Source organism: Ictalurus furcatus, chromosome 5, assembly GCF_023375685.1.
Source record: "Ictalurus furcatus strain D&B chromosome 5, Billie_1.0, whole genome shotgun sequence".
Classification (NCBI taxonomy): Eukaryota; Metazoa; Chordata; class Actinopteri; order Siluriformes; family Ictaluridae; genus Ictalurus; species Ictalurus furcatus.
The window spans coordinates 8,831,251-8,857,785 of NC_071259.1; the positions used below are offsets into that span (position 1 = coordinate 8,831,251).

Consider the following 26,535-nt stretch of genomic DNA (forward strand, 5'->3'; position numbering starts at 1 on the left):
AGGGAAAAGTGCAGCTCCACAGTTTGGAGCACGGAGGAGAGGAGAAGCTCTGAACACTTCAGCACTCCAGCAGGACGTCGGACAAATAACTTGCAGGTCAGATGGAAAGCCGAGGCGTTAAAGAGGAATAGATGGTGGAGGACTCGAGCACGTGCTGTTTGCGGGTACACTTTTGGACGGAGACATGGTGCGGGGAAAGGAAGAGTTGGCTCTGGCTGTGGCTCTCGGGCTGCTCGGCGTGTTTTTAGCGACCATGCAGCAAGCCGCAGCTTTTCCTGCCTGGACGTTTGAGGTAAGGTGTGTGTGAGTTTGGTTTTTCGCGCTTCAATGCGTCACTTCACATTAAAAACCTCTTTCTCGCATTGAAAGCTCTGTGTAAGTCATCTGTAGTGTATTATTCTCTAGACACTACATGGGTCAGGAAGCTACTCTGTGCATAAAATAAAATAGCATTATTAATGGAATGGTTTGAAAATCATAAAAATGTCCACGTGATTGAATTGAGTTACATGAACATGATTTGTTTTCTTACATCCAACATATTTTTATAATGTATTTTCAAAAGCCTGAAAAAAAATCAGACACCCCTCTCACACCTGAGCTGAGACTCGAACCCTGGTCACTGGAGTTGTACAACCAGCCCCTTTACCGCTGCGCTTATAACAGAGGTTTAATTTAATTGTGCTAATTTAAGGCTAGAGTTACAATTCCCAATAGTGTCGTAATATAATTGGTTTATGTTTATTCTATGTGAATTGATCATGCTCACTCTACATAATTCAATCTAGTAATTAGAAACTTGCTTAAACAATTTTATAAGAAATGAAATCACGTTTTGATGAGAAACTTAATATATTTTATGTAAACTATACCCAATATGTTCCCTTAAATCTGATTTACCACATATTTACATTTTTTTCAGTGTAGAATGGAATAGTACTACTACCACAACCACTACTATTACTACCACTACTACTACTATCACCACCACCACCACTACTACTACTACCACCACCACCACCAGTACTACTTCCACTACTATTACTACTACCACCACCATCACTACTACCACTACTACTTCCACCACCACTACTACTACTATTACTACTACCACCACTACTATTACTACTACCACCACCACTACTACTACTATTACTACTACCACTACTATTACTACTACCACCACCACCACTACTACTACTACTACTACAACCAGATGCAATAATAGTCAAGTAATCAATAAATAAGATGGCACAGTAATGATATTTGTATACACAGATCTGATTATGAATATGTACAGTCTAAAAGATATGAACAATATGAAAGTGGTACAATGGCAAGATATAGAATATGCATACACGATGAGGAAAAATATATAAAAATGTGAAATATGTGGAGTGGAATGTGCCAAATTCTACTGCTACTACTAAGATTTTTCCTTGACAGAAATCTGAAATAATAGGTACACAATATGTAGAATAAAATTAAATAAAATGTAACAAACATGATTCAGAACAGATACAATAGAATAACGACAAATAAGGGACAAAATAGAAGACTCAATGACAAGATGGACCACATAACAGAACAAATCCAAAGGATATAAGAAACATAAGCAGGCGTATACATATAGAGTAGCTATCACAGAGACTATGAGGAAGTGAATTTCAAAATGTGGGCGCTATAACGCTAAAGGCTGTAGATCATTCTAAAACGAGGTGGAGTATAGGGATGATGAATAAGGGCAGCAATCAGTTTTTCTGAAGCTGGCAGAGCAAGTGGATGTTAAAAAAAAAGTAAGATGTTTAAAGCTTAACATTCATTGCATGGACCTCCAAAGTTCAAGATTTGTATAGGAGTTATTCCTTTAAAATAATGCATTATACTCTACAATGTGTTTATGGTGGTTAGCTTTCTAAAACACTTTTTCAAACCTTTTTCTGAAAGTGAAAGTCTCTGTTGTAGAGACAAACAGAAGAACGCTTTATGGTTCTTAGGATAAAGATTGACTTCAGTGCAATCCTGTACAAACCATAAAGTCTCTTGGTAAGGTGTTGGGCTACCACACGACACCAGAACAGCTTCAGTGTAACTTGGCATAGCTTGTACAAGTCTCTGGAACTGTACTGGACAATGCTGACCACCATTCTTTCAAAATGTATTCCCTCAACTGGTGTTTTAATGATGCTGGTAGAGAGTGCTGTTTAACACGGTAGTTCAATATCTGCCATAGGTGTTTAATTGGGTTGAAATCTGGTGAGTCTGAAGGCCATAGCATGTGATTTACATAACTGTCATCCTCATCAACCCACTCAGTGAGCCCTCATGTCCTGTGGATGGGGGTGGAGTCATCCTGGTAGAGACCACTCCCATCAGGATAGAAATCTTTCATTCATTTCCAAAGGCTCCATAGTTGGAACCATATGATTCTTTTCATTATCGTCAACCATTGCTAAAGGTTATCATAACACATTCTCTCATGACCTTCAGATTCAGCCTGGCTCATGTAAATGCTGTGTTCATTGAACACTGGGATGTGTAGTTTTTGGTGGGCAGTTTTATTCCAAACCATAATCACTAAGCAAAACAACCAAAAGGTCAGGATATTATCCAATTATTCATCTTAAACCATATAATTCACTAACAGGATAGGTATGTCGTTAACCGAGGATGGGAATGCACGTCTTGGCCCATTAAACGATCGTAAGAGTTGAAGGGATTAACAAAAAAAATTATTTTAAAAGGACAATACTGAGATTGTCAAAGTTACAAAGGTGTCAGTTCACCAAATTGAAAATGTGACAGACATGAATACACATTATGACACTGTTACATAGTGTTTCCTGTCATTTTTTAGACGATGAAGCAGGAAAAATTTGTACTAACAAAGTGTATAACTTCATCTAATTGTGCAACTGTCATAATTTATTGCGTAAACCTGAAAGGCTATGATATAGCATGAGCATTTACCTTAAACATTTGGCTGATAATTTTTATCCAACGTAGCTTAGATATAGCTGACAATCGAAAGTTACAGGTTCTGCTCAAGGTCCCAATAGTGGTATGTGAAGTTTTTGGGATTTGGATCACAGACCCTTAACCACTACAGCAGGGGTGTCCAATCTTATCCGGAAAGGGCCGGTGTGAGTTCAGGTTTTCATTCCAACCAAGCAGAAGCCAAACCTGAGTCTATTACAAGATCAACTGATTAAACAGGTGGAATCAGGTGTGGCTCCTGCTTGGTTGGAAGGAAAACCTCACCCACACCGGCCCTTTCCGCATAAGATTGGACACCCCTGGGCTACAGTATCACTGCTGCATCTAATGTGTTATGAACAATTGCAAAATAATTCACTAAAGTTATAGGTACAGGTACATATTGTTGAACTCTCAGTTACATCTTATTATTTAAATGCTGCAAGAATAACTTTTTCCTTACTTCAGTCCAGCTAGACTCCATTAGAAACCATGTTAACTGAACCTTTTTGATTTTGCAATGAACTAGCCTAAACCCAACAAATTGGGAGAAAAAGTGAAAAGTGTCAGGTCCATATGGAAAGACTTTTGCAGATGCTGAGGCTGAGCAATTTTGCTTGAGAACTGTGACGGTAAACATTGCTCGAGTCAAGTGTAATGTCAGGTTCAGGTTTAGTGGTTCCTGGCAGACTTTATGACAGGAGGGTCTGTGAAGTAGCCGCACTGTTCATGGCTTCGTCTGAGCAGCGAAAGCCAAGACTCTGTTACTTTCGATGAGGAGTCTGCTCAGCTTTAATAGACTGTTTTGACTTGCATAAACAAAAAAGCTTTTCAGGTGGTGTTTGAGAATACTTTTTCTAAAGTTGGCTAGATTCATTTAATGGATGCTTTCTGAAGAAGTAAAAACCTGCATCTGTAATGGGGTTCTGAAGCCTATCGTAGTGTGGTTATTTGAAATTAATTCATAAGAAGTCAAGGCGACTTCCACCGTAGAACTAACGAAGCTGTTTCAGATAAGTGGTGAAAAGTGTTTGAAATCACAATACAAGGCCAGTCAGCTCGGGTTACTACAATTAGACAAACAATAACTTGGCATCAGGTAACTCCTATGACGACCCCAAAGGTTATCGGATGATGTAAATATGATCACTTTCCTGGAATCAATCATTTATTGTATTTAGCCAAATATCTTTTTGAAATGTATACACTCTCAGACTACTTTAGTAGGAACACCTGTACAGCTGTACGTTCATGCAATTATCCAATCAGCCGATCATGTGGCAGCAGCACAGTGCATAAAATCAGGCAGATACAGGTCAACAACTTGACCTGGTTAGAGTTTACACAAAATGGTGCAAAAACCCCCAAAAAACATCCAGTGTTCGGCAATTCTGTGGGCAGAAATGACTTGATGACAGGTCAAAGGAGAATGGCCACACTGGTTCAAGCTGACAAGAAGGTTACGGTAACTCAAATCATCACTCTTTACAACCGTGGTGGGTGGAAAAGCATTTCGGAATGCACAAGACAATGAACCTTGAGTCTGCAACAGCAGAAGACCACACTGGTTTCCACTCCTATCATCTGAGAACATTGGACACAGGCTCACAGAAACTGGACAAAACGTCGCCTGTTCTTATTATATTATTATTTAGACATTCAAGGTTTTGCCAAATGTTCCTCTGTACAGTCCATGAATAAATGCTACTAGTCTGAATGATACGTAAAAAAAACCTACAGCATACGGCATTTTGTGTGATCAAGCTGCAATCCAAGCTGATCCTCTAAAGCCCGCCATCGTTTGAGGGTCCGACACTGCCACGCTTGCCTTGGACTTCAGATGTCATTTTCCATTGACTTTCTTTAGGAAAAAAGAGAAAGCGTCTGCCAAGAGTGCAGCTTAGAACAACAAGCCTGAAAAAGCATGTGATATAAAGCCAGGCTACATGGCCTGTTTTGGGACTGTTTCCACTCAGGAATGTCTCCTCTCCCACACTGGCCCCAAAAAAAAGGCGTCTGTCTTCTCTCTTTCTCTATAAACTGCTGTTATCAGTTTCTACAAGAAATCCAGATGGGTCATATTGACCAGGGGATTAGCACAATGGAAAGTTCATCATTGCACATTGCAACACATATAGACATTGTTTCTGTATTACTGTTCTAGACATCTAGACGTTGAAAATGTGGAAGAGTTTTGATGTTTCATTCCAAGTCTGTAAACTTTTAACCCAGACACTTTCTGGCTTGCTATAATGTGTGATGTGTGTTTGTGTGTTCCAATGTAGAGGACTTTCAGTATTAGGTTACTCCTGCAGTAGTTTAAAGCTTGCTCAATGTACAACTTTATCTCAAAATTACACAAAAATAAATCAAGGAGATTTCCTTCACTTTCTACACACGTTCTTTGATAAGTAATATATATTTTTAAAAAAATCCTGAAGAATATCAGAAAAAATGTTGTTTGCTTTTATACCTCCTCAGTAAAAGTTTAATGCCAAATGATTATTTGCCTTTTAAGGAATGTCTAGTGCATCTGTGAGAGGCCGTAGTGGGGACGACTCCAGTAGAGCACTGTGATCAAAAATTTTTATTTCCCTTGCTTGTTCCAAAGTTAAGCTTGCCAGCTCGTGAAATGACACAGCCACCCAAATTTTCAGCTGTCATCCTCGGATAGTTACATAAGATCCACGTGTAGAGCACCATTACAAACATGCACGCTAACTGCAGAGGAAGTAACTCTGCAGTAGATGTACCAGTTGTAGCAATATCCTTTTATGAATGTCTTGCATTTCAGCAGACTGTAGCAGGGCTAGTGTTGGATAGCTTGAACAAAGTCAACCTTTCATAATTCATCTTCATTTAATACCACGGCTGGGTCGCCATGTCTACGTTGCAGAGTCAAGGAAGCTGCTGTTTCATGCACAGTGTGTCTGAATAAACAGCTCTCAGGGCATATTCACATAGATGTACACTCATCAGACGTTAATTAAGAAATTCTACATTCATTCATGCTGTATGCATTTGCCGTAACGGAATATGAATACATTGTTCATAAAGAACAGATGCAGATACAAACTCAAATATTCCACGCTGTTCCACACTACACTACTTTTTATTTATTTATTTTAAAGAAAACTTTTCAGAAAGGTTCACAGGGCATCTGGCTGAATTCTACTGTAGAAGTGTACATCAGGACTGGGATCCACACGGGGACAACAAAAAAGTTGTTCTTGTGGGAGATTTTTCACCTTGTACATGAATGTACAGCATTCATTCATTCATCCCTAGTAACTGCCTGGTCAGGGTTGTGGTGGATTAAATTACTTTACTAGTTTGTTTATATTGTTGGGAACTAAAACCAACAAAATTCGTCAGTGCTTTGTAACAGTCAGTGGTAACGCTCTAACTGAGTTTTCCAACAAGTCTCCAGGACTTAGTTTACACTTTGCAGTTCCACGGTAACAGGACAAGCTGCATTTTTGTCACATTAACTTCAAGCCAGAGAAAAGAAAACGAGCACGGTGAACGACTTCTATAACGAAAGTGATGGCACGATAAAAGATTTCTCAGTAAATATCTTCAATATATGCTAATTCAACTAATATTTCTCTCTGTTAGATTGTTTTTCAACAAATATATGATTATTAAACGTATTTGTAGATTTTTATTACTCATTTCAAGCTTGAAATTGTCTTATTCTATTGGCAGATACTGCAGTCTTGCTTATTTTAAGCGTTCATTTCTAGAAAGAAGCTAAATTATCTGCCAATGTTTTAAGCCTAAAATTAGCAAATATGTCTAGAAATAGTCTGAATGGTCTATAACGCTAATATTTGTTACATAATATTCGCATAATGAGAAATATTTATTTATTCAACATGCTGTCACTTGCTAAGATGTGATTATTTTGCAGTGCAGGAACTAACTTGTTTCATGGACGTGAACATTTAAACTAAACTATAAACAAACAAACAAAAAAATGGTGTTATTCTTAAATTAATAAAATATTGGAATATTTCGCCCCACCGCGGCCCTGTGTGTGTGGAGTTTGCATCTTCTCCCCGTGCTTCAGGGGTTTTCTCTGGGTACTCCGGTTTCCTCCCCCAGTCCAAAGAAATGCGTTGATGGCTGATTGGTATTTCCGAATTGTCCGTAATGTATGGATGGGTGTGTGAACGTGTAGTGTATGTGATTGTGCCCTGTGATGGATTGGCACCTCGTCCAGGGTGTCCCCCGCCTTGTGGCCCCTGGCAAAGGCTCCAGGTTCCCCCGCGACCCTCTGCAGGATAAGCGGTACAGAAAATGGACGGATGGAATATTTGACAAATTGCTGTGGTATAAGAGGAATAAAAACCTTCATGAGATGCCGTTATAAGAAAATAATCAACTTCAAGTGTGGGAACAGTAGCTCTGCTTCATGTCAAGCAGCATCATACCACCCCATCATTGATTATTTTCCTATAACAGCACGCCATGTTGTGTTTTATTCCTGACATTTTCTTTCTAGCAACTAGGGGAGTAGTAATTAAGGGCGGAATTATGTAATACACGTGGTGGAGATATTGGATAACAGTTTCAACCTTGTGTATACAATCTGATGTACTTTTAATGAGGCCACTGCAAGCTTCATAATACATCATTATGGACATCGATACTTCATTTAAAAAAATAAAGTTGTCACTTTAGTTAGTCAACACTCAGATCTCAGCTCTCAGATTGAATACCCAAAGGAATGATTATATTTTTCCCCCTCTCTGTACACATAGATTCTCGTGCTAGCACCTAAAACCGGACATAAAGCAGGTTTCAGGGAGAAAGACAAGTCACACAATACTTACAAAGGGTTATGTAACCTATTTAAATAACGCATCTGTCTGTTTGCACATTTCAAATTCAAATCTATTTGACTAATTCCTTCAAGATGTGTTTCTAGTTAACAGGCCATTAAAGCCATTAGAGGAATGCTACTATTAAATCTGTATCAGGAGACGAGTCACGCACATTGGCGCAAACGCGTCACAGGCTTTGCCATTTGGCTAATCTGAGGTTTTTTTGTCCAAGGAAGAAGCTCACATGTCTGGAGTTTTGATCATCGGGATCCGCAAAGACGCCCGGTCCCACGTGCTTCACCTTTCCAGGAACAAGCGTTACACTCTGACGCCGGAGAAACTGAAATGGGACAAATTCAAGCTAACATACAAGTAGGCATGCTGTTTGTTTAAACATGCTCAAAGCATGATTTATGATCTTATTTTGTCATTCACAAACCTGTAGAATAAGGACTTTTTTTGTGTAGTGTTACGTAAAGATTCAGTGAAGTTTCTCAGCCATCCAGGACATGTTGAATGTCTCGTAGTGAAGCTGAATGAACAAGAGGTTTTACGAGAATCTTTATCAGTTCTGCAGAATGTGGCCAAATTTCTTAAAAACATATTATGTTTACAATTCTTCTGCAGACTGCTGTCATTCCCGAGGAACCTGATGAACGCCAGTGACACACGCCGGGGCATCGCCAAGGCCTTTGGCATGTGGAGCGACGTGTCACCTTTCAGCTTTAGAGAGGTGCCTGATGATGAGGAGGCTGACATCAAAATCGGTACGAGCATGGACTTTCATATTCACAATTCCATACATATATAAAAAAAAGTTACAATTACAAACTCAAGGCACTTAATGGAGAGATGTTAATTAAGGAGAGAATTAACAATGACAAAAACATTTGCTATAATAGTAGCAGTGATGTTATAAAAGAGGAACAAATATATATATATATATATATATATATATATATATATATATATATATATATATATTTCATCCAGCATAACATTTTTGTCCCAGTTTGCTCAAGACAACACAAATAATTAAAAAAATTGTAAAAAAAAAAAAAAAAAAAAAAAAACCCCAAAACCTAACATGTAAGAAAAATAGAAATATTCTTTAGAACTGTACAATATATGAACATTAACAATAATGTTGCTTGATTATAGGGCTGATTTGGAGATGTGAAAAGGATCATTTATGTATTTTTTTATGTAACATTTTAAAAGTCTGTTCTTAGGATTTGTTTATCCATTAATATTTAAACGCTATACAATAGAGAGGTAATCCAAATTCAGTTGAAGTGGAACAAACCCTCCATCCTCTTTGCACATTTAAAATGAAAAGTGTTTTTTTTTTTTTTTTTTTTTAAATGAATAATTCAAGATAACAATTCAATCTAATCTAACAAACCATTACAGCACCGAGAGCAGTGTATTTTGTAGAAAAGCATCAGAATAGTAAACCAGATTCATCCCAGGGAATGTTCACCTAAATTCCTGGCCTTGATTGCAGACATCATTTGTTAACATATTATGTCTGGAAACTATCACAACCAAACACAGCTGAACAGGGTATAATTAGTTCCATTCATTTGAAACAACTCTAAATCACTTCAATGACAGAAAAGAGGATCAAGTCCAGATTTTGTGCCACATCTTTGCTGTTGTATTATTCGTTAGAAAGCTAAAATACTTGTGGTTAGGCAAAAAATCCTGAATGCAAGTTGGACAGAAGAGGCCGTATAATGCCAATTTTACATGAGGGCTAAGGGCCTTGCTCAAGGGCCCACAAGTTGCCAGTTTCAGACTCTCCAGCCACTAACACAGAACCTTGGCCAATACTGGCCATAATTATGTTTAAACAAAGGGACTCAAAATGATTTGCACCAGACCTTGGAGATTGTTGATTGTTAACAACTTTAACTAAATTACGCTCATATGTGTGGCAGTCTGGAAAAAAAAAAACAACTTTGGGGGGAATCAGGTTTTGACCAAAATTGAGTTTTTCTGCCAATAATATACTTTGACTTTTCTAAGTTAAGAAAGCATAAATATATTTGACTAAAATGACAGAAATGATTTTAGTTAAGTTACTCTGCCTTGGCTTTCTGCCAGATCGCATCAGGTAAAGAGCCAGTATAACAAAGCGCGTTGGTAAATGCAGTCAGTCTACATAAAGATGTCTAAATGCTAGTTACAATGCCCTCCACTAATATTGACACTCTTGGTAAATATGAGCAAAGAGGGCTGTGAAAATTTCTCTATTGTTTAACCTTTTGATCTTTTGTTTAAAAAATTCCCAAAAGTACTCTGCTCTCATGGAGATCAAACAATTACAAACACAACAGGTTTATAAAAAAAAACAGATATTTGTTAAAAAAAGGCGTGCAACAATTATTGGCACCCCTATGAATTCATTTGAGAAAAATATATTTGAAGTATATTCCCACTGATATTAAAAAAAAATTTTAACACACCTGGATGACTAGGAACAGGAAATTGTTCAACCATGACTTCCTGTTTCACAGGGGTGTAAATATGAGGTAACACATAGGCCAAGGAATATAGCTGGGTAAGACCAAGGAACATAACTGTGATGTGCGGCAAAAGGTTGTTGAGCTTCACAAAATGCGAAGTGACTACAAGAAAATAGCATAAGAATAGAAAAGGCCCATTTCCACCATCAGGGCAATAATTAAGACATTCCAGTCAACTGGAAATGTTATGAATCAACCTGGAAGAGGACGTGCGTCTATATTGTCTCAACGCACTGTGAAGAGGATGGTTTGAGAGGCCAAAAAATCTCCAAGGATCACAGCTGGAGAATTGCAGAAGTTAGTTGCATCTTGGGGTCAGAAAGTCTCCCAAACTACAATCTGAAGTCACCTTCATCACCACAAGTTGTTTGGAATGGTTTCAAGAAAAAAGTCTCTAATCTCATCCAAAAACAAACTCAAGCGTCTTCAGTTTGCCAGACACTATTGGAACTTCAAATGGGATCGGGTCAGATGAAACGAAAATAGAGCTTTTTGGCAATAAGCACCAGAGGTGGTTTTGGTCCACACAGAGAGGTAGCCATATGGAAAATTACCTCATGCCCACGGTTAAATATGGTAGTCACTCTTTAATGTTTTGGGGCTGTTTTTCTGCCAGAGGACCGACCTGGACATTTTGTTAGGATACATGGCATCATGGACTCAGAAAGCTTAAAATGGGCCATGGTTGGATCTTCCAGCAGGACAATGATCCAAAACATACGTCAAAATCAACACAAAAATGGTTTACTGACCGCAAAATCAAGGTCCTGCCATGGCCATCCCAGTCCCCTGACTTGAAACCCATAGAAAACCTGTGGACTGAACCGAAGAGGAGAGTCCACCAGCATGTACCTCGAAATTTGAAGGATCTGGAGAGATTCTGTATGGAGGAACGGTATCAGATCCCTTGCCATGTATTCTCCAACCTCATCAGGCATTATAGAAGACTCAGAGCTGTTATCTTGGAAAATGGAGGTAGCACAAAGTATTGACAAAAAGGCTGCCAATAATTGTTGCACATTTATATTTAACAAAGATTTTTTTTTTTGGTAAACCTATGTTTTGTTTGCAATTGTTTGATATCCATGAGAGCAGAGTATTTTTGTGAATTCTTTTTTAACAAAAGATCAAAAGGTTAAACAATAAAAAGAAATTTTCACAGCCTTCTTTGCTCATATTTACCAAGGGTGCCAATGTAAGTGTGCTTTTCTAATGATCTAAACAAGTTTTTGGATTAGCTATAAGTCTAATCAATTCCATTTCTAATCAGACACTAGGTGTCAAAATGCCCATACTCATGCACGTCACTGTCACATCAGTGCTTGGCACATCATCGTTAAAACGCTTAAATGACCTAATTAAAAAAAAAAACAATCACTTAAAAGAAATTTAGTCAACGTTACTGACAATGAATCAGTGATTATTTCTCCACCGATGTAAACGTCAACAGGGATGTGTAATGAATGACAATGCTGTGATGAGGCTCAGAAATACTTCTTGTTGAGTTGATTATATATAGTAGAAAATGTCAGAATTTGACAACATAAAGGGCTTTCCCATGTCACCACACATTGGTTTAAAGTGAATGTTGTAAAAAAAAAAAAAAAACCCCTCATCTTTTAATCATTTTATGCCCATGTGGAATTCATTCAGATTGGGTAAATCCTAAATTAACATGGAAATGAATTGTAAATTCGGCTCACTTCTGTGCCAGGCTCACACACATAAAAATCTATTAGCATTCAAATTCTAATAAAAACAATATGTGCCCCAAATGGTTACTTTAATGGATGTTTGGCAACACTTGGGACATTCTGGACCAAATGAAATGAGGAATTTCAAAGTGCATGCCAGAGAAATTAGAGTTATCTTCCATGTACGTGCACTCCAGGGAGAGGCTGAAAGTTAGTTGTAGCCTAAATTTGAGCACTCCTTAGATTTACGTTCCTTATGGCCTTCGAAGCTTGTGTTGTGTTGATCTAAGGTCAATCGACTATATTAATTATGAGTTATGAATACAAGCGCTACATTTCTTTTGGCAGGCTTCTACCCAGTAAATCATACGGATTGTCTGCAGTCCTACCTGCATCACTGTTTTGATGGCATCACGGGTGAACTGGCACACGCTTTCTTTCCTCCTACCGGAGAGATCCACTTTGATGATGACGAGTACTGGATTTTGGGGAACATGCGCTTCAGCTGGAAGAAAGGCGAGTAATCAAAAACTCCACCTGCCCCAAAGTTCTCATTCTCTGGCCTTTGTTTAGACTGCTGAGTTCAAGACCACAACCTGACCAGAATGTATCCCAGATTTTTACCAGGATTTCTTGTACATGCTGCATCTACAGCACAAGCCATTTACCCCTAGTAGGAAAAGGTTAAACATTGATAACCAAATGAGCCTAAATCCACAGTGTGTGAGACACGGTTCTACATTTTGGCCGTGTGGATTTGGGAAAGACGCCTTGGAGTAGGCGTACATGATGTAAATGTCACTGACAGTCAAGGGTAACTAAACTAAGTACACTGCAGTTAATATGCTCATGATCAAAAACACATCAAAGCATTCTATAATGAATTTGAGCCAGAGGCATTTGGACATCAAATAAGAGCCACATTAATCCATTATTATTATCTAAATACAAGAGAGAGGTCAAAGTTCGTCTAATCACACAGACAGATGAAAACAAAACTAAGGAAGTGTCAATGGTAGACCCTAAGTTTAGTCTTAGGAAAAATGGTTAAATATACAATCCCTAGAAGAGAATGTTTCCTTCCAAGTAGATTTAGAAAGCTAACATGATCAATCAGAAAACCCTCAGGAAATATTTTTTGAAGAATGCAGTAAGGATCTATGCCAAGTGTAATGTCTACAGTTATTTGAAAGGTCTAGGTTTCTTATATTACTAAGCAACCTTGGGTGTGAAGGTAGAATACAGTATATGGTATATACAGTACACTCAGTGGTCACTTAGGCCAAGAGGAATGGCTGTATACCGGCTCATTCATACAATTATCTAATCAGCCGTGAATGTGGCAGCAGCACAATGAATAAAATCATGCAGATACAGATCAAGAGCTGCAGTTAACATTCACATCAAACACCAAAATGTGATCTCCAGTGTTGTTTGTATCAGGTGGACTGGTTTGAGTATTTGAGAAACCGTTGATCTCCTGGAACAACCAACCTCCAACATCTCTAGTTTGTTCACAGGTTGGTGTGAAAAACAAAAAATATCCATTGAGCAGGTGGAAATGCCTTGTTGATGAAAGAGGTGAGAGGAGAATGGGCAGATTGGCTTGAGCTGACAGACTGCTACTGTAACTCAAATAACCACTCTTTACATCAGTGGTGAGCAGAAAAGCATTGCAGAATGCACAACATGCCAAACACTGAAGCAGGTGGGCTGCAAAAAAAAGACATAATCGGGTTCCATTCCTTTCATCCAAGAACAGGAATCTGAGGCTACATTGGGTACAGGATCAACTGTCCACTTTCGATCCGGTGCCCAAGGTAGCCTCAGGTACCTGTTCTTGGCTGACTAGGATCTGGATGATTTCATGCATTTTATGTTGCTGCCACATTACTGGCTAATTAAATGATGACCTGATTAGCACTAACACTGCAGGAAGATAGTTTTGACCTTATATGAGCATGTGTGATTGTTATTTGAGCAGGGGTCTGGCTCACTGACCTGGTGCATGTAGCAGCTCATGAGATTGGTCACGCACTTGGCCTGATGCACTCGCAGAACCCGACGGCCATAATGCATCTCAACGCGACGCTGACTGGCCGCAAACTCGTAACGCAGGACGACGTCTGGGGACTCCAGCGACTGTATGGTGCGCAGATAGAACAGCTGGTTTCATTTAATACAGGAGCAGTGAGATAGGTTGGCCAAGACAGGGACTTAGTAAAATGCATGCTGATTCAATGCTTAGTAATGATTCTGACGAGATGTCTTGGCATGGAATTTGAATGTTCTCAGAAAAGTGCTCAAAACCAATTCTTTAGATTCTTTCAAAGGTAGTCAGCAAGAGTTTACGTGAAGCCTTCTATCTACGTCTGAATTTCTAAGGCTTCATTTACATGTCATTGATCTCCACTTTCTTCTAGCCCATCTTTCTCTCCCTTCCTAATTCTTCTGTCTCTCCCACAGGATGTTTGGATAGATTATTTATCTGTCCCGCTTGGGCCAGGAAAGGCTTCTGTGAAAGCAAAAGAAAGCTCATGCAAAAGCACTGCCCCCACAGCTGTGACTTCTGTTACAGTAAGTTCTTAAAAAATTCTGCAGACATTGATAATCTGTGAAATCTGGCATTGCCATAAGCCAGTCACCTGTCAGTTACATTGGTTGCGCTGTGAGTACTGCACCAAAAAAAAAAACAAAAAAAAACCTAGAAGCTAAGGTACTTCTGTTCTTGCATTTTTTTTTTTCAAACCCAATCAGAACTCTTTAAAATGGAAGTTTTAGATAATCTGCTACTTATTAGTACGTTTATGCCAGAAAATCTCCAACAGCAGCAATCCAACGGCACTGAATACAGTTGCAATCAAAATTATTCAACCCCCATTGCAAATCAGGTTTATTGTCAAAGTTTACAGACTTTCAGCTGCTTGCAATGAACACATCAAACAAAAGCAATTGAAACGAATGCGACTGGTGGTTTCCCCAAATTCAGCTGAAAATTCAACTTATAATGATTTTCTCCAGTTTCAGAATTATTCAACCCCTTCATGGCGAGCATCTTTAATACTTAGTAGAGCACCCTCTTGCTGTTATGACCTGCTGCAAACGAGATGCAAAGCCAGACACCAGCTTTCTGAGGAATCAGCCCATTCATCATGAGCAATGGCCTCCAGTTCAGTAATATTCTTGGGTTTGCGTGCTGCAACCTCGTTCTTCAAATCCCACCAGAGATTTTTCTATGGGGTTCAAGTCAGGTGACAGTGATGGCCCTGTAGGATCTTCCAGGGATCATTGTCCTGTTGGAAGATCCAATGATGCCCAAGCTTCAGCTCCCTCACAGACGGCATGACATTTTCTCCTAGGATTACCTGATAGTTCAATGAATCCATCTTGCCTTCCACACGCTGCAGGTTTCCAGTGGCAGAAGATGCAAAGCATCCTGAATGAAAAACCATGAAAAACCAGAGAAGAATTTGCCCTCATGAAGAAATGGTATTGTGGTATCATAACAGTATTATGAATGTGTATATTGCAAACACTAAAATCTACATCCTCAAAATCAACATCCACTTTTTCTTTGTTTTCTTTGTTAATGCCTAGTTAGACTAGCGCAGATTTCAGTAGCTAATATACAGTAACTGGCAGCAAGTCAGATTTTAGCTAATGGTAAATAATTATTATAAATAAATTATTTACATGATACTTTACTTTTGATTAATTCATTATCACAGTAATAATACACAGTATTAATCATGAATATGAGCAGTAAACTTTCAGAAATGAATGTTTTTGGGCAAAATGGCATAGTTCGTGTAGACAAACATACTTTTTAGATGAAAACATTGCTTAAGTTTATCTGTTAAATAATTTAAAAAAAAATACTTTTACCATTCTTAGTACATTTAAAAATAGCAACTTTTTTTAAACTTGCACTTTGAGTACACCATTTCTCAGTACATTTCCCATCCCTGCCCTGAATGCACAGAGTTTGCAAGTTCTCCCCATGATTCAGGGAGCCATGCATTGTAAGCTGATTGGCATTTCCAAATTGTCTGCACGCATGCAGTTGTGCCCTGCCATGGGTTGGCCACCCGTCCAGGGTGTCCCCCGCCTTGTGCCCAGGTCCCCTGGGATAGGCTCCAGGCTCCCCGTGACCCTGTGTAGGATAAGCAGTATGGACATTTTTAAATGAGCCAAAAGAAGAAAATATAAAAGAGAATAGGCTTAAGCCCCAGTTATACTTCTAAACAGGAAAAGTTGCTCATTGAAACTGAAGTCTTCAAAAATACCCGCAAACTGCCACTGTGATTGGCTGGTAGACAGCGTCTCTCAAACGTACTCATTACAGAAAACGTTGGTCCAATTGTGTAAGTACATTTCTCATGGCGAGGTGGAAGCATTGTTACTTTTAAAGGAAGCAGCTTTTAACTAGTAGTTATTTTACTGACCAAGTAGTCAACATATTCGACATGGTTTGGAGCTGACTGACGCACATAAAAAAAATAAAAAAAAGAAACAATGCAGTGTTTATCTCTGCTACCAGGTTAATAAAAAAGTTGGTAGGTTTGAGCAACTTTCTATTTCAAGTCAGTGTAGTGGAGCTGTTTATATAGAATCAGTGTTTTGGTACTTGGATTAACTTAACAGCTGCGTGATAAAGGGGAAAAAAGAGTGAAGTTCTACAAGTGTTGAGCTTTAATTGAGCCTTACGGAAAGTTCAAAAGCCTCAAATGATACTTTCATTTTAATGTTTCCAATTAGATAATGCAATTTGCTATAATCTTTCTCATATGAGTTTGCAGCTAAAACTGTAACATCATCTCAGTCCAAGCACCTCCTTTTTTTTTTTTTTTTTGAACAGACAACAATCAACGAAGCGATGGTTCATACCCGCTCCCTTGTTTTTTCATGGACAGGTCCTACTGGTCTGAAAGACTAGGTTTCCCCCCCAAGTTTGTTTCAAGCCCTTTAGCAGACTAATACATGTCAGTTTTGAAGAGAGAGACGTTTTTTGAGAACTACCATAGACCCATTTTCAGGCTCTCATTAAGTCATGGTGCTGGCTGATAAATAACAGCAGAGTAGATAAACTTGAGGAATCCAAACATTTTGGGAAAGGTCTGTATGCTAGAACACACTGGGGAAAATGTCTCCTCTTCGAGCCAGACTGGTACGAAAAGCTGAAATTCAGTTTGCTTGGATGAAAAGGCAGTTCCTAGTCTGGTTCTCATTGCAGTCAGGGTGAAATCTGGTCTTTCGGGGAGCATGTTTTGCATGATTACAAACCACTGAAATCCCAGCATGCGGCTTGTGGGCTTCAGATGCATAACGATCAACATTGTGTGGAGCAGGACCAAAACATTTGGGGTTACGATGAGTTAGAAGTCGGTAAAGTTTCCAGACATTTCCGTATCCAACAACGTGGATGACACGACCATTCGTTTTCAAAACTCAGGGTAAACATTACTTAACAATGTCTGTGGTTGCTCTTTTTTGGTGAACAGTTTGGCTTAAACCTTGAGAAACCTGGTCAGGTTCCAGGACGTGAAGATGAATGCCATAAACAGTTTTAAATACACATGTTGCAGACGTTACAGTATCGCAAGTCAGTGCTTAGTATTGACATGAGATTGTCATTATTCCCCAAACAGCCTTCCCTTTTCCTACCGTCGCCCCGACTCCAAAGCCACCGCGGACCAAACATAAGCTGGTTGCTGAGGGAAGGAAACTTACCTTCCGCTGTGGAAAGAAAATAGCTGCAAAGCAAGGAAAAGTGGAGTGAGTGTTTTTTTTTTGTTTTGTAACCCAATCACTGAACAGTGATGACTGGATTGTCCATTTTTTTTTTTTTTTTTTTTTTTACATCAACTATACTGAGCTCAATTTGGAAGTTTGAACAAGTGGTCCACTAAGAAATGACTGCATTTTTTTAGGTTCAATCAAACCACTAACCTTCACCACTCTGATCTTTGTAGCTGGTATAAAGACGGCGAGCTGCTGGAGTTCTCTCACCCTGGCTACATCACCCTGAAGGACGATCACATTAGTATTGTGGCTAACGCTATCAATGAGGGTACGTACACCTGCATCGTGAGGAAGAAGAACAAGGTTTTGACAACCTATTCGTGGAAGCTACGGGTGCGCTTCTGAGGATGTCAAGCCACAACATGAAATAGTACTGACAGAAATCACTTTTTGGTTTTGTCCAAAATGAGTGTTCCATTCTCTCTGCCAGTGTTGTCCTTATTTAACAAACGGGAAAAAAAAGTCTGTGATCAAGTGCTGTATAAGAGAAAAAGAACAAATGAGATGTAACCAGTAACTAAAGGCTTAAGAGCACCATGGAACCTCACTTACTCGGGCACATATTCCTCTAGATTCATACATAAAGCTATCAATATTTTGATGTCAGGGTTTTTCTGTTGTCATTTTTTTTGTGGTAAATTTGTTTCCTTAGGTGCTAAATAAAAATTTATTCTTTGAGAGTTGTGGCTTTTCTTTATTAACTCTATTATTGTGGACCATTTTGGAAACAAGTTCTCCTATATTGAATAAATTGCTTGATGCAGCAGTTCTACATAAAAGAAGTCATCAGACAATAGAAAAAGGTATAAAAGGTTCCACATGTTTAAACTCTTCATGAGATCAAAACGCTATGAATGCAAATCAGACACATCCGTAACCCTATACACACACCCACGTCCTTCAAATGGAACTTAGTGTTAGTAAGGGGTGTATTTGTATTAGGCATGGTATTATTTGAAGTTTTGATGGTATGATAATTTAAAAATATAATGGTTTCACTCTATCATGGTATTAATCAGTGATGTAAACACACAAGCTAGTGGTGAAAATGAGAGAAAGAGGGAGGAAGGAAAAAAAAGAGCGCTTCCTGGAGTATCTTCAAACTGAAGAAAAAGCGTGAAAACATTTCACATAACATCTATTACATAGTCAGTATTTTTTATCACTTTGTCATTAGAAGATGAAACTGAGAATCTATGAGGTACATGAAGGTTCGAGCATAAACTGTGACTAACCATAACAACCCTAATTTGCATACTGATTGGTTTATTTTATGATGAAAACACTTGCCTGTGACATGCTCAGCACGAACTCAGATCCTCATATTTTCAGCGTCACAGTTTTTGTTTTTTACAATGATAATTTTCACACTTTAACCAGTCTACGCACTTAAAATCCATATAAGCCATGATGAATTTGAGCCTTGCCTTAAAACGTGTTCCGCGGTGGCTGAATATCCTATAGCCAGTAGCTGCTATGCCGAGAAATTGACCAGTAATTGTACTTCAAATGTCTACCAGCTGTATGACATTTCAACCATTTAATTAGCAACTGTGACTACTGAAGAAATGAAAACACAGGCAGACCACACAGTGATCATCCAGTGAGTCAGGGCTACTTCAGAAACAAGATGCTATATAATACCTGGGAAATTAAAGCACTTTATTTCTCATTCCCATTTTTAAACTCCCAAGTCTTTAAGTATCCATGACTGAAGTGGAGAATATCGACTTCAACGGAAAGTCACTCTGGCTTCTTTGCTAATAAAATGGAGGAGGCGGATTTGATTGTGCCGAGTGTGTGTGCAGTGCAAAGAATGACATCATTTTTGGACATCTGGTGCTGGAGCTGCTTTCAAGGCTGCCCTGACTGTTTTCTCCACTTTTTGTCATTTCTGTTTTAAACGTCAGTTTCGTAACTGCTGCTTTAACTAAAAAAGAAAAAAAAAAATAAAATAAAATGAAAAAAGATTCACTACTGACATTTGAGAAATAGTAAAAGTATATAAATAGACTTGGAAATAGTTTATTTCTTAAAACCCAATATCACCTGTGTCAATAACTGACAGTTTTGGCAAACCCCAGTTATGAATCCATTATGTGTAGCCTGGAATGCGGTTTTGAATCTGAACAGTCCTTTGTCTGGTGCTTAAAAAAAACCCCATGAAACTCAAAATCTGTACTTAGTGAAATTGAGTGGAAGCTAAAACTTCTAGACAAACAAACAGGACAATCCAAAAAAAAAAAAAAAAAGAAAGACAGAGAGATTCAATTATATCAGAAGTCAGAACCCCAATTTGGGATTATGTGCAATGCAGGAGCAGTTCATTGCCTCTAACTGCTAGGAGTAGATGAACAGATAGGACTTGAATTTCTCCATCTTCATACTGTTTCGAACAGTTTGCTTCATGGAGTCTCAGAGGAAAATCTGGTCAGCTTTCAGGGAGTCTCTTTTAAGCTGAGTCCTGGCATTAGTGCCACAAAGAGCAAACAATTCCCTTAGCTCTGACCATTTACCTCAGAACTTCAGACTGAATCCTGGGCCTGACTTGGACAGTCCTTGGTTGGCTGTCGTCAAGTGGAATCCAGTGTCTTTCAGATCGTCATCACCCTAAAAAATAAACAAATAATTGAAACGAGGTGAAAATTGTGAGCATGGAAAGGTGTTTAGAAGAGAAATCAGGTACAGCATGAAATCATTCATCCTATACTTATACATGATCCTCATCCGTTTAAATCTGTGCTAGCTGAAACAGCACTCACTTCAATGCTTCTTGGCACTTCTTCAGTCTAAGAACATTAAATTTGGTTGCTTTGGCTTCAACAGAGTTCAGATTCATGGAGGGACTCCTTAAGCCCAAAGTCAGACAATACTGTATAAATGATATCTTGAGTTCCACATGTACAGTAAGGCTTCCAGGCACAACACTGGCAGTTAAGCTATAGTGTCTCCTACCAGCTGGCTGTAGCCCAGGCCTCCCTCCGGGGGTCGGGGGCTCGTTCCTCTTTTCACCCGCTGCTGTTCACTCTTCGCGGGCCAAGTTGGGAACATCGAGGGCTCGATAGGGAGCGGCGTTTCCCGAAAATACTCGTGCTTTAATGCCTCATCAGCGCTGATCCGCTTGGCGGGGCAGTAGGTCAGGAATCTAACAGTGAGAGACAGCAGGCTTGATTTACACAAGAGACAAAATGGCTTGCATGCTAGCCCAAGCTCGTATTTTTCTTCAGCTTCTCTTTTATTTTAGCCACTAATCCATCAAATGCATTGTAAAACAGCTGACTTAAAACACCATGCAAAAATATTTGGGTTTTGTGGATTACTCAGCTTTGTGTAATCTGGCAGCCCAGTCTACTTTGTCTGCAGCTGTCTTTTCCCTACTGCTTTTTAACTCTTCTTATGGACGACAATTCTACTTTAAAGTAAGATTAATCCAAATCCAGAATGGTCTGGCAATGTTTGCAATGTTAAGTGCAATGATAGCAAAGAGGTGAGGCATAACACTGTGTGGACTATGTAAATTTGATGATTATTTAACAACTACACGTACTGCCCAATGTACTGCACACCAATCTTCATTGCACTAGCATCTTCTTTGCAATGCAGCAGCTGAATCCAGCATGACCAGTCACAACTGTTTACACGAAGGTTGCTTGTTTAACCAACGAGTGCATTTTCCTTCTGCGTCTGCATAAACATTTTTTTGTTTTTCAGTCCGTTTCGCTCAATTTGCATCATTCTCTCAATAAACAGTCTACAACATCTGAACGTTACGTAAAATTCAGGGGGGAAAAAACCCATCTTGACCTTTCTTAAGTTTGCGCTGAATATATCAAAGATCTTTTTGAAAAGTACTCAAAGCTACGTGTTAACGTAAGGTAGTGTTTAGATACAGTTGAGGTCATAAGTTTACATAGGCCTTGCAGAATTTGCAAAATGTTAATAATTTATTAAAAATAAGAGGGATCATAAAAATTGCATTGTTTTACTACTCCGAATAAGCTATTTCACATAAAAGATCTTTACATCTAGTCCACAAGACACAAAATGAACCAGCTCATAAGTTTACATACCCTTGATTCGTAATACTGTGTGTCGTTACCTGGATGATCAATGACTGTTTTTATGTTTTGTGATAGCTGTTCATGAGTCCCTTGTTTGTCCTGAGCAGCTAAACTGCAGCAATGTCCTTCAGAAAAATCCTCCAGGTCCTGCACATTCTTTGCTTTTCCAGCATTTTCTGTGTATTTGACCCCTTCCCAACAGTGCCTATATGAATTTGAGATCCATCTTTTCACAAATTGTGAATTCAAATCCAGGAGATAATATCCTTGGCTCAGAGGCAAGGGAGCAAAATTCGCCTCTGGGTAGGAGGGATGGTGTACTCTCGCTCCTATTAATCACAGTGATACTAGCCAATCATGGCTGTCTGTGAGCTCATGTGTGAGGAAGAGTGCAGATAGTGCTTTTCTCTAAGGTTCACATGTCTTGGAGAAAGCACACGTTAACCTTCACCCTCCCTCGTTGCTAGCTGTTGTGTAGTAGAGGAGAGCTGGCTAGTAGATGGGAATTGGGTGACCAAATTGGGGAGATAATTTGGTAGGGGGAAAAAAAGAGGAAAGAGGGGGAAAAAAAACAAAAAAAAAAAAGCACATTGAAGTGTATAGCACCCTAATAAATGATTTTTGCTGCATCTTGGTATTACACATTATAACAATCGACATCTGCATGATTTTAAAAAATTCTGATCAATTATTGAAATGCAATTGGTGAAATACCTGGTTCGGATAAGTGATCAGCCCCTTAAAGTAACCACTACAAACTTGCTCAGGTACAACCAGTCTGTTCCCAGATCACACACCATGCTAACTGCCCCCCCACCTGACATCAATTGCAGTTGGTTTTGATTACTTCATAAGAAAACCGGCTGTTCCATGATGATTCCATTACTGGTAGTGCATGGCAAGGCAAACAATACACCATGGTTGGAAAGGTGCTTTCAAAAGGGCTCTGGGACAAGGTTGTGGAAAAGCACAAGTTAGGAGAAGGATACAAAAAAGATTTCAAAGGCTTTAACCTTCTGAGAACTGTTCAGGGCATTATTAAGAAGTGGAAAGCATATGGCACCACCAACACCTTGCCTAGATTGGGCCCTCCCTCCAATCTGTATGACCGAATCAGGAGGATACTGATCAGGGAAGTGACCAAGAGACCAATGGCAACTTTGAAGGACTTACGAGTCCTTATGGGTGAGATTGGTTGGCCTGTGCATGCGACAACAACCTCACAAAGCTGGCCTGTATGGCAGGGTGGCAAGAAAGAAGCCTCTTCTGAAACAGGGCCACACAGTGTCTCATTTGCACTTTGCAAAAACACATTTGGAAGATTCTAATGCCATGTGGCAAAAGGTTTTATGGACAGATGAGACCAAGATTGAACTATTTGGACTGAACTGCAAGCGTTATGCGAAAACCAAACAGCACAACACCCAACACACACCATACCTACTGTGAAGCATGGTGGTGGCAACATTATGTTGTGGGGGTGTTTCTCTTCAGCGGGGACTGGGCAATTGGTGGTTAGGATTGAAGGGTAAATGGATGCTGCCAAGTACAAACAAATTCTTGAGGAAAACCTGCGGCCCTCTGCTAGACAGCTGAAGATGGACAGGTGGTTCAACTTCCAGCACGACAACGACCTTAAACACACCGCCAAAAAACTACGCAGTGGCTTAAGGATAGGAAGGTGAATGTCCTTGAGTGGCCGATTCACTGCCCTGACCTAAATCCAATTGAAAATCTGCGGATGGACTTGAAGACAGCAGTCAATCGCCTCTCCCCACAAAATTTGACTGAACTCAAACAATTCTGCAAAGACGAATGGGCAAATATTTCCCAATCTAGGTGCGCAAAGCTAATAGAGACATATCCAAACAGAGTCATGGCCGTAATTAAAGCAAAAGGTGGCTCTACGAAGTATTAAATCATGGGACTGATCACTTTTCCAACTCTGATATTCTTTCTTTTTTTCCGTTTCCGAACTGTTGCCTTTTAACGTTACTTGTGTTGTTTTGAATCTTGTAAGGCAGAATGTGTAAATAAAGCTGGAACCAAAAAATAAGGTTGTAAGACAAAAAAAAGTGACTTTTGCAAAGGGGTATGATTATTTTCTATAGGCCCTGTAGAAATAAACAGTAGTCCAGCCTGTTTTAAAACCCTGTCTTGTTTATTTGTGATGTCATTTGTATACTGCTGCACCCCTAACAGCTTATGAAAGCGATACATAAATCCAAGTAAGCTGGAGGGAAAAGAAGTAAATGGGTCTTTTCCTGACATCATCGGGGCTGCAGACTAGCATGTGTAATTTGGCTGCTGTTGCTGTCTGTCCTGTGTCTAGCATGCCAGACAGATTCCTGACAGACAGAATCCCCTGCTGCTCCAGACAGAAGCACCAATGCAAAGACACGGTCATCTGCTCAAACCAAACACGCAGCACATATGTACGCGTGTGCACATAACACACATGCGTACCCAAATGTGAAATTTAAAAATTACCTGCAGTATCCTACTGAAATATTTAGGTCACTCAGCTACAGAACCACAAACAACAAAAACATATTGGGGAGTCAACCATGTTGGCTTGGCATGTGTATGGAATAAAACACTCAGGGGTGTGCTGTTATAGGAAAATAATCAACATGATGAGAAACGATGAAAGAAATGATTACGTGTTTCAATGCACACCGATATAAACCTGCGATTTGAATTATGGCTGCCACTGCTGTCAACACAGAAACTTAGTATGTGGTATAAAGTACTATAACAATACATAGCATAAGATTTTGATTCTTATTTTTCCTGTCCATTTGGACTTTATTGAATTCTAATAAAACATTTGTCATTTGTACAAAAATAAAATCACAGAGGAGCAAATTTATGTGATTAAAGTACCTGGCTTCTGAAGTAAACCTGTGAGAATAGAGCTGTTGTGAATGTGTGCGCGTGTGTGTACCACTTTCAAAGCAACCTGAAAATCCAGAACGTACTTGTTCATGAGGTCGAAGCCTTGGTCTGAGAGCAGAGCTCCGAAGCGCTTGCGCAGGTTGTTATAGGGATATTCTGTAAAAGTCATCTTCTTCACCGCAGGCATCTCGTTGTAGCCTGGCCAAATCTTCTCACTGGGAGAGCCGAGGTCCTGCGACACAGGAAAAACCAATTGCACACACAGTCTCGCTTATAACACAAACAGTTTTAAGAGGATTTGGGGGAGTTCACACACCTGAAAAAACAAATAGATAAACAGCATTTGAATGAGTTTGGGGAACCTGCCAAATACCATGACTGCACTGAATCACTTATCTGATCATATGAATCATTGCTATTATCAGTCAGCGCGTTTACATGGACAACAATAATCCAATATTAACCCGATTAAGACAATACTCTGATTAAGAAACTACCATGTAAATAGCAGTTTTTAATTACCTTAATCCAATTAAAGTCACACTCGAAGTAAACACAAATCGAATTAAGTCACGTGGAGTACTCCTGTTTTATTTGCATTATCGAGGTGTATTACAGACATGTACACACCTTAATCACACTATTAATGTCGTGTGGGAGTTTTCACCGCATTTTGTGACAAGACACGATCACACACGGCAGTGCTCATCCATTTTACGGCAAAAAAGAGAGCACGGCTGTGTCTGAAACCGCGTACTTGACTACTATAGACCTGTAGTAGTAGAAATACATGTATCTCAGCTCCTATATAGTAGGTAAGTATGCGGTTTCGGACACAGCCCATGGCTTCAATCAGTTGTCTATTTGCATGTACAGCATGACAAATAATTAACTGCACTTGAAGCTTTCGTAAGAAAATTAAATAAAAACACCCAAAATTGTATACGGTACCATAATGAAGACAAACTGTATGTCGATACGTGAAATTCCGGAGGGACGTCAGACAGCGTGGTGCGGTGATGTAATGACGTGTGCTGTTAATCGAACTACGTTCCATAACTTGTAAAACAGGAACATGAAAGGAGTATTCTAAAAGAGACTCATGTAAACACCTTAATCACAATATTGTCTTACTCAGAGTAAGGTCCATGTAAATGTAGTCAGTGATATGGAAATTCCTAAATTTCCTCAACAACTTCCAAAAACCATGGCTTTTCTTTCAAAGTACAAGATTTTCTGAGGACTTGAGTATCCGTATAAAAGTGCACCTTAAATATTTTGTTGATCTGGTCAATCTCAGACTTGCCCGGGAAGAGTGGTTTCTGGGTAAGCAGCTCTCCAAATATGCAGCCCACTGACCACATGTCCACAGCTGTGGAGTATTCCTGTCATGAAAAAAATCATATCAATCCATATATACGTCCTAATTAAAGTTGCATTAGCACAATATGTGGAAAAACTATAATTTTGTATACAGTTTAAAAATAAACATGAAGGCTAGGCACAGCTTATTCATTTTACAGTGTATGTATTACTTACCTTTGCCCCCAAAAGAAGCTCTGGGCCACGATACCACAGAGTGACCACCACCGGTGTGTAAGGCTTCAGCGGGGAACCATACTCTCGTGCCAGTCCAAAATCTCCAATCTACACAACACAGAAACCATAAGTATAATCCAAGAACAACATTCCTGACAAAGCACATATGGTCCAAAGTCCAAAAACTTAACAGGACCTCATACAA

At 39.2% G+C, this 26,535-nt stretch overlaps 2 protein-coding genes across 9 annotated transcripts in view; one reads left to right on the forward strand and one right to left on the reverse strand.

Moving 5' to 3' along the window:
• mmp23ba (matrix metallopeptidase 23ba) lies at window positions 1-18,510 on the forward strand. 2 transcript variants are annotated; one of them, XM_053624635.1, is made up of 8 exons: window positions 1-292; window positions 8,038-8,177; window positions 8,433-8,572; window positions 12,379-12,546; window positions 14,015-14,179; window positions 14,497-14,607; window positions 17,679-17,805; window positions 18,003-18,510. In XM_053624635.1, the coding sequence occupies exons 1-8, from the start codon at window positions 185-187 to the stop codon at window positions 18,175-18,177; spliced, it is 1,134 nt and encodes a 377-aa protein (XP_053480610.1). In that variant the 5' UTR covers window positions 1-184; the 3' UTR covers window positions 18,178-18,510. The 2 variants fall into 2 exon arrangements, with proteins under 2 accessions (XP_053480610.1, XP_053480611.1); XM_053624636.1 differs by having other exon boundaries at window positions 199-292; window positions 8,042-8,177.
• cdk11b (cyclin-dependent kinase 11B) overlaps window positions 14,254-26,535 on the reverse strand; it is a 25,025-nt gene continuing 12,743 nt past the window's right edge. For 5 of the 7 annotated variants that reach the window (XM_053624633.1, XM_053624631.1, XM_053624628.1 and 2 more), the window contains exons 15-19: window positions 26,331-26,438; window positions 26,060-26,176; window positions 24,875-25,023; window positions 20,788-20,977; window positions 19,102-20,442 (exon numbers count right to left, since the gene is read on the reverse strand). In XM_053624633.1, coding sequence (XP_053480608.1) covers window positions 20,350-20,442; window positions 20,788-20,977; window positions 24,875-25,023; window positions 26,060-26,176; window positions 26,331-26,438 — 657 coding nt within the window. In that variant the 3' untranslated portion in view covers window positions 19,102-20,349. Of the gene's footprint in view, window positions 15,467-19,101; window positions 20,443-20,787; window positions 20,978-24,874; window positions 25,024-26,059; window positions 26,177-26,330; window positions 26,439-26,535 lie in introns of those variants that run through there. The other 2 variants (XM_053624629.1, XM_053624630.1) reach the window with 2 other exon arrangements.